The 16,962-nt window shown below is 41.5% G+C and overlaps 2 protein-coding genes across 2 annotated transcripts; both read left to right on the top strand.

Moving 5' to 3' along the window:
- The first annotated feature begins 1,337 nt into the window (after positions 1-1,337).
- On the top strand, positions 1,338-7,356 carry tlx1 (T cell leukemia homeobox 1). The gene is made up of 3 exons (XM_055901645.1): positions 1,338-1,907; positions 2,936-3,173; positions 4,377-7,356. Exons 1-3 carry the CDS (start codon positions 1,463-1,465, stop codon positions 4,585-4,587), a joined length of 894 nt encoding a protein of 297 aa, XP_055757620.1. The 5' UTR covers positions 1,338-1,462; the 3' UTR covers positions 4,588-7,356.
- Positions 7,357-8,249: 893 nt separating this feature from the next.
- On the top strand, positions 8,250-16,147 carry LOC129836259 (succinate dehydrogenase assembly factor 4, mitochondrial-like). Its single transcript, XM_055902179.1, has 3 exons — positions 8,250-8,398; positions 13,845-13,958; positions 15,660-16,147. The coding sequence occupies exons 1-3, from the start codon at positions 8,320-8,322 to the stop codon at positions 15,767-15,769; spliced, it is 303 nt and encodes a 100-aa protein (XP_055758154.1). The 5' UTR covers positions 8,250-8,319; the 3' UTR covers positions 15,770-16,147.
- Positions 16,148-16,962: the final 815 nt, after the last annotated feature.

The raw sequence follows: 16,962 nt of genomic DNA, 5'->3' as shown, positions 1-16,962 counted from the left end.
CACGTCATGGGTATGCTTGTCATTGGTGTAACCGATGTGAAATGGCTAGCTAGTTAGCAGTGGTGCGCGCTAATAGCGTTTCAATCGGTGACGTCACTCGCTCTGAGACCTTGAAGTAGTGGTTCCCCTTGCTCTGCAAGGTCCGCGGCTTTTGTGGCGCGATGGGTAACGATGCTTCGAGGGTGGCTGGTTCGAGCCCAGGTAGGGACGAGGAGAGAGACAGAAACTATACTGTTACATTGGCAAGGACTGGGGAGTTTTTTAGGATAAAAAAAGAATAATAGAGCTAAGCACAGGCAGAGGAAAACCTGGTTCAGTCTGCATTCCAACAGACACTGGGAGACAAATTCACCTTTCAGCAGGACAATAACGCAAAACACAAGGCCAAATATACACTGGAGTTGCTTACGAAGACAACATTGAATGCTCCTAAGTGGCCTAGTTACAGTTTTAACTTAAATCGTCTGGAAAATCTATGGCAAGACTTGAAAATGGCTGCCTTGCAATGATTAACAACCAACTTGACAGAGCTTGAAGAATTTTAAAAACAATCATGTGCAAATGTTTTACTATCCAGGTGTGCAAAGCTCTTAGAGACTTATCCAGAAAGACTCACAGTTTAATCGCTGCTAATGGGGATTTTAACATGCATTGACTCAGATGGTTGACTACTTAGGCAATCTAAACAAGATACATACATTTTTTTTTTTACAAATGTTTCTTCCACTTTGACTTTCGGAAGGCACTGTGAATCCACTTTGATTAAGATCATTTGCTTGAGCATGGATGTAGATTTTTCTCCAGTTCAATTGTGTTTCCAAGAAACACTGTCAAATGGAGACATTTGATTAGGCCTACCTGAAATAAGTTGAACACAGAGGCCTATGATGAATGGAACGGAACGGAGCTTGCTCGGAGCTGACCACGCACCTATTGACGTTAGGTTATTGTGTGCTACGTAAAACAGTTTTTGTAATTGCTGTTCTAAAAATGTGCCATGAGGTGAAATTAATCAAATACCGAATATAAACATTGCCTACTTTCACAAGACTCCGCCTGGTGTTTATGATGTTTGCCACAAGTCCAGAGGATCATGCGACCCTGCGCTCAGCTTTCACTGAATGAGCTTGTGTCCTCGCGGTGGTGTCTTCAGCCAATTGAGTCCCGAGGCCTAAAAATGGGGCTTAATCTCGTGCTGCCTATTTGGCACTTTGATTGATGCTGCACTCCAGTCGGCAAGGCTGCCTGAGCCAAAAGGGAAGAAGAAAAAAACAGACAATCGCTTTTAGTATAGCCTCACACTCACACACGTACACTCTCACAAACACGCACACACACGCACACACACCCACACACGCGTACTAGATAACGACAGGAGCGAGAGCCGAAGACGTTTTAAAGGTCCAAGATAAGGCGCGCTGCGTGGAGCACCTCTGTACCTCGCGGGGGGCTCGCGGGGGCCATGGATCATATTGGAGCGCATCTCCAGCACATTCACGCGGAGCCCATCAGCTTTGGGATCGACCAAATCCTTAACAATGTGGACCAAAGCTGCATGCTCGGCGGTCGGATGCCCGAGCCGGACTATGGCCTCGGCTGCGTCGTCAGCACTGCCTACAACACCATGACTAGTAACTTCCCCGGCAACAACTCTGGATATAACGGCAACGCATGTGGGGTCGCCAATCTGAGCGGCACCTATAACATGAACATGGGGATGAACGTCAGTGGGAATAACGTTAACGCAGCTGGAGTCATCCGTGTGCCCGCGCACCGACCTCTGAACAGTGGACACTCGTCCATCCCCTGCGGCATGTCCACGATGCCAGGCTCGATTAACAGCCTGACGGGATTTACATTCCCCTGGATGGAGAGCAACAGAAGATACACCAAAGACAGGTTCACAGGTAGACCATCTCTATAATGCAAATACAATGTTGTGTATGTGTGTGTGTGTGTCTGTGTGTGTGTGAGTGTGTGTGTGTGTGTGTGTGTGTGTGTGTGTGTGTGTGTGTGTGTGTGTGTGTGTGTGTGTGTGTGTGTGTGTGTGTGTGTGTGTGTGTGTGTGTGTGTGTGTGTGTTGCCATGCTTGTCATGAGAAAATCACGATCATGCAATTTGTTTCTGATGGAAAGGGTCATTGAATGCATTTAGGCTTAGTTATTGTCTTCTGATGCACTCAGCTTAGAAAATAATCGATAATAAATCAGTCTACTGCTGTCTACTGCGGCTTATTCGTAACACGCTGTGTAATTTCATTATACCATTTTAGTTGATAAACACCAATGCATTTGACTTATTTTACTAGTCTATATATACATCTCACAAGAAGCACCTACAATCAACGTTGACTTAAAGATAATCAAAATATAGCCCAACACATCTGCATGTTATCGAAATAGTCGAAATGTAGCCCCCCCATTATTACAAAAATGGCTACAACAAATATAACATCTTATGCATCCTTGTTTCTCATCTCTCGGTGATTTAAAAGGAAAATGTATCCTTCAAGCTGACATTTTAAAAAGTAATTTAACGATAACTAGGCTATAGTATTTGGGGCTATTTAATTGTATGTTGTTGTTTTTTTACACTAAATGTTTCTGCAGCCTAATAGTTGGATAATGCTTCTGTCAGAATCTGTGTGGTATAAACGTAACATCAAGTGCTTTCCTCCCACCTGCATCATCTTGTTTTTGGACAGGACAGCGGGTGACTAATCAATAGGCTATATCATCCAGGGCTGTGTCAGAGTGCATTATTAACAATGGGATGTTTGGTCTAGCCTAGCATTTGAATTGCAGTTCTTTATTTTAAACCTGCAATCTCCCTCTCTCTGTCTGACGTTGCATGAACTTGCTTCGCTGCTCTGTTGTTGCTATTTTGCTGATTTTGCTGCATGCTTTCGCTCCTATCTATCCGTCTCCCAATCCAGTGGCGCTCTCACCCCTCACTGTAACACGTCGTGTAGGTCACCCGTACCAGAACCGGACGCCCCCCAAGAAGAAAAAGCCCCGGACGTCTTTTACTCGCCTGCAGATCTGCGAGCTGGAGAAACGCTTTCACCGACAGAAGTACCTGGCTTCGGCAGAGCGAGCGGCTTTGGCCAAGGCCCTCAAGATGACTGACGCACAAGTCAAAACATGGTTCCAGAACAGAAGAACAAAATGGAGGTGAAATTACTGATGATAATTTGTAGATTACATTTAAGGTGTAAAGTGTTCTCTCCGTGATTTTTTGTGTGTGTGTGTTTTAGCTAAGTTGATGCTTTTATGTATAACATGGGCTATTTATTTACACTCCAAGAAGGCTATATAAACCCACCAAAAAGAGATTGGGAGACGGATAGATTTGATAAATATGAACTATATCTAGGCCTATTATATGCCACAAATTCATTTGAACGTACTCGGTCTTGAATATGGGATAAATAATTGTGTGCATTTGTTAAAACTATATACAAAAATCCAATCTCCCTGCTTCAAATGAACATTTTACAGTCTACCCCAGGTGGTCAATTGTATTTTTTATTGAAGTTTTCGATTGCAAATCTTTGCAATTCATTGAATTAATATTGTCTTGCAACAGTCAAGGAAACTATAGTGATTCTTATAACGAGTGGTTTAAAATTAAAGTAAAATTCAGTGGCAACTTAACTATATCCTATCCTACAGGATAATGATTTCCCTCATATGTCTACTCTTTTAAAGTGAAACGTTTCTTTAATCTTTCGAAATAATGTAATTTCAGTCATTTTTTTAAATGGTCTTTAAAGCTCTTTTCAGATTAAACATAAAAGTAGAAGGCCTGTTTGGCCACAACATGTACGCATTGAGATAGAGGATATTTTCCTTGGCCTATCTACTGAAGAAGTTAAATACATCTCTGAAGATTGGATTTTAGAAAATAAAACAACAACAAAACAATCAAGGAATACAAATATTATGTATATAGACCTAAGAGTAAGTATGAAGTCAATGAGAGAACATAACAGAAAAAATTGAAGAAACATTTATGCCACATCAGACGAAGACTAAATTAGTTGACAAAACGTTATTTATTTTCACATAGGCTATTGTTGGCTGTGAAAATGGCATACTATTTGTGGGAAATTTGCATTTGAATATCAGCTTTTAGCCTATCGGTTAATGATGCTTAGCCAAGCAATTTAGCCTACATTAGGCAAATGTTGTCTAGCAATTTGTTATAGTCTATAATCATACTTGATAAACGTGTTTAAATTAATCCAGAAGACATTCACTTTGTGTCAAAATGTAATGTGCATAGGCTTGTTATGATCTATAATGACGCAGCCTATTTTGGATACAATTTCCCACTGATGCCTCGGTGTCTCTCTTGTGTCTCCGGTGTTCCAGGCGGCAGACAGCTGAGGAGAGAGAAGCAGAGCGACAGCAGGCCAACCGGATCCTCATGCAACTCCAACAGGAGGCTTTTCAGAAGACGATAAACCAACCGGCAAACCCGGACCCGCTCTGCCTGCATAACAGCTCCCTGTTCGCGCTTCAGAACCTCCAGCCATGGACTGAGAACACCGCCAAAATCAGCAGCGTGTCCGCCTGCGAATAACAAACTCTGACCGCTTTTCTTTTCTCTTCTTTTTGAAAGTGAGTGGAGTCATAGCGAACAACTTTTTAAGAAAAATATGACTCAAGAGGACCTGGATTTATCTGACTGCCTCAAAAAAGGTTTAGGTTGAAAGCATGGAGTGAACAAGGAGCTCATAGCCACCGGAAGTAGGGGGCTGAGGGTGCTACAGCACCCCGTGATAAATCAAAATTAAATATACATATATACATACACATACATATATATGTATATATATATATATAAAATCACCAATATACATAAAATCACCAAATTAGTGCACTGGTCCTTAATGACTCCTGTATGAGTGGAGAAAAATAGTCGTTGTGCGGGGAAATGTTTTCTTTCTCAGCACCCCCACCCGGAAAAATCTTCCTGCAGCCATGCACGAGTCCATTAGCAACATGCTTTTTGAGGACTGTGCAATAGTTCACCTTATCTTCCTGTTTTTAGGTGATCACATTTTTAGCAGTTGTATTTATTTTCATTTTTCAATAAAATATAATCCAGTTCTAACTATGAACTAAGACTATAGCTAGATTGATTCAAATAAGTGAGCACTTCTTTTAGCACTTTTCTCCTAGAGGAAAACTTTTACATATTCATTCATACCTGATCATTTGAGGAATAGGCCTAATTCAAGAAAAATGTATTGGTTTCAAAAATATGAATTTGGTGGTATAGATTCACTAGCCTGCCTGTGTCTCATAACAGTGATGTTTATATCAACTGTTTATATTGCTAGCGATGGTTATGAATTGCTTTTAGCAGTTATGCAACCCCTTTATCTCTTTGCAGGGAAGAATCAGTGACAAGAGATTCAAATGTACCACCTCATCAAGTTTCTGTTATAAATTATTCATTATCGTTTACCTCTTACCACATTACACAAGCACTTAATCATTTGGATTATACTTTATTGCACTCTACTATTTACCTGGTATTTGCAGAAATTAGGTTATATAGTTGCCTGATCATTATCCAATATTATTTGTTGTTTTTGTCTTTCAAACAAGCAGAATGTTAGCAATATTAATATGGCCTTGAATATGTTGAAGTGTAAATGTATTGTTTTTTCGTTTAGTAGCCTATCCATTGTTACTACATAATGTAATTTCTTAATAAATACAAGGTAAACAGCTGAATTATGACTGTAAAATAAGGTATTATTTGTTCAACTTTCTTGTACTCTATAATCCTATAATCATTTCAGTTATGTTGATCCATTTATACGTATAATGACAGGCTGGAATTATAAGGCCATATGAAATATTTTTTAAAGAATGAATACAGCAGTGTTGTACTTTGTGTATTTGTCATATTTTGTTTTAAACCAATGATCATGCATCATGGAGTGCATGGAGTAAACTACATTGCTGTGTATGGGACAACTGATGGCCAAAGCCCTCTTTGACTATAGGATCCATCCCTGATATACCTGCCCTCTATTAGTCAATACCAGACCTTTATAATGGGTGTTTCCAGCAAGTGATTGATACTGGTTGCATGATCATGATGAATGTCTATATTTTGGAGTATGCAGCTGTGTATTTTGTGTGTTAGTTAACATTCAATGCAACTGTAAAGTGTGTGTATATGTGTGTATGTGTGTGTGTGTGTGTGTTGATCGTATCCAGCTGTAGGACAGTGTGTTTGTGAGTTAGTCCAGGGCCTCTCCCCATGGTCAAAAAGGAATGTAGAGTAGAATTGCCTCATCTACTCGGAAATATCAGCACTGCAGCGTCAGTTAAGTGGCTTTCCACAAACTCCTGAGATTCTTAAACCGAGCAGGCATGAGGGTTTTCAGTTTTTTCAAAGCCCTCAATGGAAAAAGGTGGTAAAAATGTCTGAAAATGTAAAAGAAGTGGACAAGTGCAGTGAGCGGCAGATTGAGAGCTTAATATGTAAGCAAGTATAACACCTTCCATTTTTTTCGCTGTCCTCAGTCTTTTCAGTTTTAGTTTGATCAGTATTCTTTATTTATTGTTTCATTAAATTACAATTATTTAGGCTTGTTTTATGTCATCAAATACAGTTCCTGCATGCATTTCATTACTGAAGTAATATGTTATTGTATTTCTACCAAGTGAGCGTTTACTGTTTGTTTTGTATGCCACAATTCAGTTGCAAATCCACAATCTAACAACATTCGTATATCTTGACACAGCCACAAATAATGTTCAGTTCTTGTGTTACTGTTATTATTCTGCAATCTCCTTTGTACCGTATGAAATATGTACATTTCCACAAACATGTTCTACGTTTGACCTCACTGCGCTTTGCTTAGTTATGATCTGTAATGCTGCAATGCATTCATCACTACACAAACTCCAAATTAGCACTAACCAGGACTTACAGCTTAGTATCCTGTTTATAGCACAGTAATGTATGATTCTGCCACAGTAAGTCACAGAAGCCCATGCATTTTTCATTCACCACCAGGGAAATAAAGCAGTATATTCTTAACATCATCAATAAGAAGTTGAAACATAATTATCAATAAACCGATCTCTGTCATGTCCTTCATTGCTACAATTAATTTGCAATGAATCCTATTGCTCTATGAAAACGAATGTATGAGTCAAATTAGCTACAGTATAATCTATTATTGGCTTTACACACATGCAAATCAATGTACCATTCAAAGCCATTGTGTAGCCTATGTCTCTGAATTTGAAATGTATGAATGGAGCGAGTTTTTTTTTCTCATTTTGAACTGCATGCTAAATCAATTGTCTATTGCAGACTTTATCCTGCAATCATTGTTTAATCATATTCTTGAACAGAATATGTCAATTTGTATGTAATTTTTTTTTATTAAATGATTCATGATTTTGTATTTGATAAATATTTGGCTCTTCTAATCCATTAGTTCCCTTGTTTAACATATACGATGAGACAAAACCATGTCCACAAAAGAAAATCAAAGTTGCTGTATCCCAATTTTTAACAAGGTATTTTCTCATCTAAACCTATTTATTTAACTAGGCAAGTCCAGTCAGCTAAGGACAAAATCGTATTTACAATGACGGCCTAGGAACAGTGGGTTAACTTCCTTGTTCAGGGGTAGAACAACAGATTCTTACCTGGTCAGCTCGGCGGATTCGATCTAGCAAACATTTCGGTTACTAGTCCAATGCTCTAACCACTAGGCTACCTGCAGCCCGATCCTATAGGAACACTGATCGGTGGATTGATTAGGTTATACCATACTTCTTTCACACTTGACTTTTTTTTGTGATAAATGATCCAAAGAAAGGAAGAGACTGAGATTAAATCATGATAAAGATTTTTTTGTTGTTGACAAATTGTTCGGTTCTTTCAACCTGTGCATGTCACAAATGGTCATGTCAACCAAAATACACTTTATCACACATGTATATGTAACAGTTTAACTTTAGACCGCCCCGATCCCACAGACATTGATAACCATCCCTTCATGATGATATCTCACGTTCTGCACCCAGAAGACATGATGATGAAAGCATTTACACAGGGACATACCGGTGGTGGTAGTTTGTGTTGTGTTGGCTACTCGGCTGCATCTGATTGACCCACACCCTGTACTTTAGCTCGCCCTGGTGACCATACGTAGTTACTACAAGGTAGATTTTGTCGCAAGATGATGACTTTTTATACGTCATTAAAGCTTGCCAAAACACCAGAACATTTGGTAAATTACTGTTTGACCATCTTTCTAAACGAGCAATCATTATGTCTCTACTAAGCGCCGGTGCTTCTGCATCGAAACGTCTTGTGACCCAAGGGTTATTCGTGGAATCTGTTTTTACAGGTGCGTGTCTTAACTCGAAGAAGAGTGTTGCTTCTCAATGCTTAGCGTGCACATGATGGCTATAGTTACCGTTAGCAAGGTAAACAACATAAAATCAACGTTTATTTGTCACGTGCACACTATACAGCAGGTATAAACAGTACAGTGAAATGCTTACTTGCAAGCTGTTCGTCAACAATGCAGTAAATACTACACACGATAAATAAGAAAAGTACACATGAAAATGAAAGAAATCAACTCAGGGATAACTTACTTGTGACAGTTGAGGTAAAGCTCAAGGATGAGTGGGAGCTAGGTTGATGTGCCTATCCCTAAAAAATGTAAACAATGGAGCAAATGCATTCCGTTGTATTTTCAGATGGGGCATAAGCTAGCCCAATAATGGACGAAAGGAGCCTAACGTTACTCCCTTATAGACCAAGGACCATACATTTTCAGTTTAGAAGCGAATTGGCTCTTACAGCCAAATACTCCATCTAAACGTGAATCGATTTTCAATTGCGGTATGGTTCTAGGAACATAAAAGGCCTCTACTTTCATATCACATCAAAATAATTATTTCACAAATGCTAAATATATACATACTATACACTGTTAACACAGTTGCAGCTTATAGTATTTTTTGTTGTTTCCATCTACTGTTTACACACAGGTGTTTTAGAAATGCAGATAGCTAATTAACATAGGGACACATCTCTCTTCCGTCTGTTTTCCTTAAACTAGAGCTGTAACATGGAAATATGGCAGTGTAGGCACCCTAACCCTATGAATAGGTTAGGCATTCACTTGCTACTGCAGTGGCATAACTTAAAGATGCACTCCGAAATCTTTAAAGACAACAAATTCGTAACATATTGCACAAATTGGTTTGTAACATATCATACAAATTGGAACATGTGTTGTAACATATCACACGAAATGGATGATGTAGTACCCAAAACACGAGGACTCGTTTTGGCTCGTGAGCATCACTTTCAAAACTACTGCCTGAAATTATACAATAGTTTGAGAGTGCTTCTTTAAAAAAAAAAATGTTGTTGAATATTGCCAAACCTAAACACAGAGAGAAACTCAAGAACAAATTCAACCACACTGTAAACATTCAGTATGATCCTCAAATGGTTCTCAAACAAGCACAGCTCAGCAAAGATGCCACAGTCTCTACACTCCTTCAGGCTAAGCTCCCACCTGAACAGATCTAAGAAGTACTTTTATACACTTCACGTGTTCCCCACTAATCAGGGTACCCCGGGAGTGGGAAATTCAGAGAGGATTTGAACACAATCATGTCGGATGCACCACTGTTCAGTTTCCCGCTTCCCACAAGCACATTAATCCCCCAATTATGCCTTGTTAAATTTTACATTTTTTATTTTACCAGGTAAGTTGACTGAGAACACGTTCTCATTTGCAGCAACGACCTGGGAAATAGTTACAGGGGAGAGGAGGGGGATGAATGAGCCAATTGTAAACTGGGGATTATTAGGTGACCATGATGGTTTGAGGGCCAGATTGGGAATTTAGCCAGGACACCGGGGTTAACACCCCTACGATAAGTGCCATGGGATCTTTAATGACCTCAGAGAGTCAGGACACCCGTTTAACGTCCCATCCGAAAGACGGCACCCTACACAGGGCAGTGTCCCCAATCACTGCCCTGGGGCATTTGGATATTTTTTAGACCAGAGGAAAGAGTGCCTCCTACTGGCCCTCCAACACCACTTCCAGCAGCATCTGGTCTCCCATACAGGGACTGACCAGGACCAACCCTGCTTAGCTTCAGAAGCAAGCCAGCAGTGGTATGCAGGGTGGTATGCTGCTGGCGCAGCAATCATTTACATTTACATTTAAGTCATTTAGCAGACGCTCTTATCCAGAGCGACTTACAAATTGGTGCATTCACCTTGTGATATCCAGTGGAACAACCACTTTACAATAGTGCATCTAACTCTTTTAAGGGGGGGGGGGGGGGGGGGGTTAGAAGGATTACTTTATCCTATCCTAGGTATTCCTTAAAGAGGTGGGGTTTCAGGTGTCTCCGGAAGGTGGTGATTGACTCCGCTGTCCTGGCGTCGTGAGGGAGTTTGTTCCACCATTGGGGTGCCAGAGCAGCGAACAGTTTTGACTGGGCTGAGCGGGAACTGTACTTCCTCAGAGGTAGGGAGGCGAGCAGGCCAGAGGTGGATGAACGCAGTGCCCTTGTTTGGGTGTAGGGCCTGATCAGAGCCTGAAGGTACGGAGGTGCCGTTCCCCTCACAGCTCCGTAGGCAAGCACCATGGTCTTGTAGCGGATGCGAGCTTCAACTGGAAGCCAGTGGAGAGAGCGGAGGAGCGGGGTGACGTGAGAGAACTTGGGAAAGTTGAACACCAGACGGGCTGCGGCGTTCTGGATGAGTTGTAGGGGTTTAATGGCACAGGCAGGGAGCCCAGCCAACAGCGAGTTGCAGTAATCCAGACGGGAGATGACAAGTGCCTGGATTAGGACCTGCGCCGCTTCCTGCGTGAGGCAGGGTCGTACTCTGCGAATGTTGTAGAGCATGAACCTACAGGAACGGGTCACCGCCTTGATGTTAGTTGAGAACGACAGGGTGTTGTCCAGGATCACGCCAAGGTTCTTAGCACTCTGGGAGGAGGACACAATGGAGTTGTCAACCGTGATGGCGAGATCATGGAACGGGCAGTCCTTCCCCGGGAGGAAGAGCAGCTCCGTCTTGCCGAGGTTCAGCTTGAGGTGGTGATCCGTCATCCACACTGATATGTCTGCCAGACATGCAGAGATGCGATTCACCACCTGGTTATCAGAGGGGGGAAAGGAGAAGATTAATTGTGTGTCGTCTGCATAGCAATGATAGGAGAGACCATGTGAGGATATGACAGAGCCAAGTGACTTGGTGTATAGCGAGAATAGGAGAGGGCCTAGAACAGAGCCCTGGGGGACACCAGTGATGAGAGCACGTGGTGCGGAGACAGATTCTCGCCACGCCACCTGGTAGGAGCGACCTGTCAGGTAGGACGCAATCCAAGCGTGGGCCGCGCCGGAGATGCCCAGCTCGGAGAGGGTGGAGAGGAGGATCTGATGGTTCACAGTATCAAAGGCAGCCGATAGGTCTAGAAGGATGAGAGCAGAGGAGAGAGAGTTAGCTTTAGCAGTGCGGAGCGCCTCCGTGACACAGAGAAGAGCAGTCTCAGTTGAATGACTAGTCTTGAAACCTGACTGATTTGGATCAAGAAGGTCATTCTGAGAGAGATAGCAGGAGAGCTGGCCAAGGACGACACGTTCAAGAGTTTTGGAGAGAAAAGAAAGAAGGGATACTGGTCTGTAGTTGTTGACATCGGAGGGATCGATCAATCAAACTGTGTCTGGTAGTATTATGATGTACCCTGGATTGTCCCTGTGTTTAAATGTGTTAATGTTGTTGTGTTATTATTGCAAATAAATACATCAATTTAAAAGGGTACACTGGGAAACAGACCCAAACTATGGTTCCTACATTGTCACGTATACATCATTTGTTTACAAATTACCAAGATATTGATACCCTTCTCAAGCTACCAATCATTTTGTGTTGATATGTCAAAAATGTCAACACAAATTCATCTTCTAGCTTAGGTATGAAGTTGTTAATAGTTTTTCAATGTAATTTCAGCAAGCAATGACACCCACCAACAGATTGTTCTGAGATTGTTTTTGTGAATAGAAACAGATACGATTGGCATTCCTGAAATTTTTTTTTGTTGAACTTTTAATTTTATCTTGTAGAAATTAAGCTAATTGATTGCACCCAAATTGTCTATTTTCATTTTATAGGATTGAGATCATATTCAATAAATATAGTACTCAATATCTTATTTGGACCAAACCTCTTCCTACTAATGAGTAAGACATGAAGAATCCAAAATTGTCGAAAGCAACCCACTGACCCCACCACATCCCATTCCAATCCCACCCTAACAACTAGTATACAGTAATTCAAGTGACTTCAATGACTATTTTCTCTGAACGGGGGTAAAAAACATCACCAGATTCACTGGGAATACGTTCAGTGTATGGAAAAGCAATACTCAAACCACAGCTTCATACTATACTGAACAAAAATATAAACTCAACATGCAACAATTTCAAAGATTTTACTGAGTTACAGTTCATAAAAGGAAATCAGTCAATTGAAATAAATGTATTAGGCCCTAATCTATGGATTTCACATGACTAGGGAATACAGATATTGGGCTCCCGAATGGCGCAGCGGTCTAAGGCACTGCATCTCAGCTAGAGGTGTGACGCCTCTGGTTCGACCCTGGTTCGATTCCAGGATGTATCACAACCGGCCGTGATTGGGAGTCCCATAGCGCGGCGCACAATTGGCCCAGCGTCGTCCGGGTTTAGCCGAGGTAGGCCGTCATTGTAAATAAGAATTTGTTCTTTAACTGACTTGCCTAGGTAAAGGTTAAATATGCATCCATCGATCACAGATACCTTTAAAAAAAAAAAGGTAGTGGCGTGGATCAGAAAACCAGTCTGTATCTGGTATGACCACCATTTGCCACATGCAGCATGACACATCTCTTTCGCATAGAGTTGATCAGGCTGTTGATTGTGGCCTGTGGAATGTGTCCCACACCTTTTCAATGGCTGTTCGAAGTTGCTGGATATTGGCGGGAACTGGAACACGCTGTGGTACACGTCGATCCAGAGCATCCCAAACAGGCTCAATGGGTGACATGTCTGGTGAGTATACAGGCCATAGAAGAAGATCTGGGATATTTTCAGCTTCCAGGAATTGTGTACAGATTCTTGCGACATGGGGCCGTGCATTATCATGCTGAAACATGAGACGATGGCGGCGGATGAATGGCACAACAATGGGGCTTAGGATCTCGTCACGGTATCTCTGTGCATGCAAATTGCCATCTGTAAAATGCAATTGTGTTCATTGTCCGTAATTATGCCTTCCCATACCATAACCCTGCCGCCACCATGGGGCACTTTGTTCACAACATTGACATCAGCAAACGTCCACATGGCGTCATACAAGTACGTGGTCTGCGGTTGTGAGGCCGGTTGGACGTACTGCCAAATTCTCTAGGACGTTGGAGGTGGCTTATGGTAGAGAAATGAACAATCCGTGGGTGGCTTTTGACAATTTATTTGGGATCTCATTGGTAGGAAGAAGTTTGGTGGAAATCAAATGTTGGGTACTATATTTATTGAATGTCTGAATCTTATAAATTAGAATGGCCAATTTGAGTGTAATCAATTAGTTTCTTTTCTCAGAGATCAAATTATATGTCAACAAAATAATGTTTCAGGAATGCTAATCATATCTGTTACTAACTACAGAAACGATTTCAGAACAATCTGACATTGTGGGTGTCATACCTTTTTCTTGTGATTTTGGAGGTGGAATGTCCTAATGCATCAGATGTGATGTGGCTCTCTTGTGTAAAGGATACTTGCGGACAGCCAGTGGAGCAGTGAAGGACAAGGAGCCACTGCGCAAGGCCAAAACCCCCCAGGGCCATTTCGACATGAATGATGAGAAGACCAAGGATCCCCTTGAAAGTAGGACAAACTATTTTCACTATGTTGCAGATACAGTTAAAGTTGGAAGTTTACATACACCTTTGCCAAATCCATTTAAACTCAGTTTTCACAATTCCTGATATTTAATCCTAGTAAAAATTCCCCGTCTAGTTCAGTTAGGATCACCATTTTATTTTAATAATGAAATGTCAGAATAATAGTAGAGAGAATGATTTATTTCAGCTTTTATTTCTTTCATCACATTCCCAGTGGGTCAGAAGTTTATACACTCAATTAGTATTTGGTAGCATTGCCTTGAAATTGTTTAACTTGGGTCAAACGTTTTGGGTAGCCTTCCACAAGCTTCCCACAATAATTTGGGTGAATTTTGGCCCATTCCTCCTGACTGAGCTGGTGTAACTGAGTCAGCTTTGTAGGCCTCCTTGCTCGCACACACTTTTTCAGTTCTGCCCACAAATTGTCTATAGGATTGAGGTGAGAGCTTTGTGATGGTCACTCCAATACCTTGACTTTGTTGTCCTTAAGCCATTTTGCCACAACTTTGGAAGTATGCTTGGGGTCATTGTCCATTTGAAAGACCCATTTGCGACCAAGCTTTAACATCTTGACTGATGTCTTGAGATGTTGCTTCAATATATCCACATAATTTTCCACCCTCATGATGCCATCTACTTTGTGAAGTGCGCCAGTCCCTCCTGCAGCAAAGCACCCCCACAACATCATGCTGCCACCCCCGTGCTTCACGGTTGGGATGGTGTTCTTCGGCTTGCAAGCCTCCCCCTTTTTCCTCCAAACATAACGATGGTCATTATGGCCAAACAGTTTCTATTTTTGTTTCATCAGACCAGAGAACATTTCTCCAAAAAGTACGATCTTTGTCCCCATGTGCAGTCGCAAACTGTAATCTGGCTTTATTATGGCGGTTTTGGAGCAGTGGCTTCTTCCTTTCTGAGCGGCCTTTCAGGTTATGTCGATATAGGACTCGTTTTACTGTGGATATAAATACTTTTGTACCTGTTTCCTCCAGCATCTTCACAAGGTCCTTTGCTGTTGTTCTGGGATTGATTTCCACTTTTCTCACCAAAGTACGTTCATCTCTAGGAGACAGAATGCGCCTCCTTCCTGAGCGGTATGACGGCTGCGTGGTCCCATGGTGATTATACTTGGGTACTATTGTTTGTACAGATGAACGTGGTACCGTCAGGCGTTTGGAAATTGCTCCCAATGATGAACCAAACTTGTGGAGGTCTACAATTGTTTTTTGAGGTCTTGACTGATTTCTTTTGATTTTCCCATGATGTCAAACAAAGAGGCACTGAGTTTGAAGGTAGGCCTTGAAATACATCCACAGGTACACCTCTAATTGACTCAAATTATGTCAATTAGCCTATCAGAAGCTTCTAAAGCCATGACATCACTTTCTGGAATTTTCCAAGCTGTTTAAAGGCACGGTCAACATAGTGTATGTAAACTTCTGACCCACTGGAATTGTGATACAGTGAATTATAAGTGAAATAATCTGTCTGTAAACAATTGTTTGAAAAATGACTTGTGTCATGCACAAAGTAGATGTCCTTAACCGACTTGCCAAAACTATAGTTTGTTAACAAGAAATGTGTGGAGTTTTAATGACTCCAACCTAAACTTCTGACTTCAACTGTACCTTCTAGGATGCTCCATTGCCTTTCACACTGTAATTATTCCCCATTGATTTTCCAGAGTTCCCTGATGATGTGAACCCAGCCACAAAGGAGCAGGGGGGGCCCCGGGGCCCAGAGCCCACACGCTACGGGGACTGGGAGAGGAAGGGCCGCTGTGTTGACTTCTAGTTTCCATACCTGGTATATTACACATGCGATGTGGACATACCTTAACTTATAACTTATGTATCTATATCTAAGGACTGTCGTGCAAGAAACCAGGAACGGTCCACCATACGGAATCAGGCTTAATTATTTCCCCCTGAACGACACAATCTGATGACTGTTCAACAGACTCCATGTGTATGAATTTGAAAAACAGTCTCTCTTATATTGTGTTCCTTTCTTGAAATTTATGATGATGACATAGTGAATGCTTGTTATGGTTATTGCTTCCTGTACAGAAATTTGAATGTTGTGAATAAAATGAAATGTTTCTGGAAAATACCATGGCATGTTTTCACTTTTGGTGTACGCTCATGATATTAAAGAGAGTTATCTACAATGCCTGATGCCTCTCTGATCGTCAGTATTCCTACATTAGCCCATGTCTCGTTTCTCCATTACCTTTGTCATACCTGGCTCTTGGTTGTTTCTCGATTTTATTCTATACGTACTGTACAGAACCGCTCCTGCTCACCAACACTCAACAGGCAGAAACCTGACATTCTGACCTGACTCTTCTACGTCTTGTTGTCTGGGACGTCCTGTAACATCCACAGAACAAAAATATAAACGCAACCTGTAAAGAGTTGGTTTCATGAGCTGAAATAAAAGATCCCAGAAATGTTCCATTTGCACAAAAAGCTTATTTCTCTCATTTTGTGCACTAATTAGTTTACATCCCTGTTAGTGAGCATTTTTCCTTTGCCAAGATAATCCAACCACCTGACAGGTGTGGCATATCAAGAAGCTCATTAAACAGCATGATCATTACACAGCTGCACCTTGTGCTGGGGACAAAAGGCCACTCTAAAATGTGCAGTTTTGTCACACAAAACAATGTTGTGCAATTAGTATGCTGACTGCAGGAATGTCCACCAGAGCTGTTGCCAGAGAATTGAATGTTCATTTCTCTACCATGAGCTGCCTCCAATGTTGTTTTTGAGAATTTGGCAGTATGTACAACAAGCCTCACAACCGCAGACCACGTATATGGCGTCATGTGGGCGACCAGTTTGCTGATGTCAACGTTGTGAACAGAGCGCCCCATGGTGGGGTTATGGTATGGGTAGGCAGGCATAAGCTATGGACAACAAACACAATTGCATTTTGTCAATGGCAATTTGAATGCACAGTGATGCCGTGACCGAGATCCCGAG

This window comes from Salvelinus fontinalis, chromosome 37, assembly GCF_029448725.1.
Source record: "Salvelinus fontinalis isolate EN_2023a chromosome 37, ASM2944872v1, whole genome shotgun sequence".
Taxonomy (NCBI): Eukaryota; Metazoa; Chordata; class Actinopteri; order Salmoniformes; family Salmonidae; genus Salvelinus; species Salvelinus fontinalis.
The sequence above is the reverse complement of the archived record's forward strand: the minus strand, read 5'-3'. Positions and strand labels throughout refer to the sequence as shown.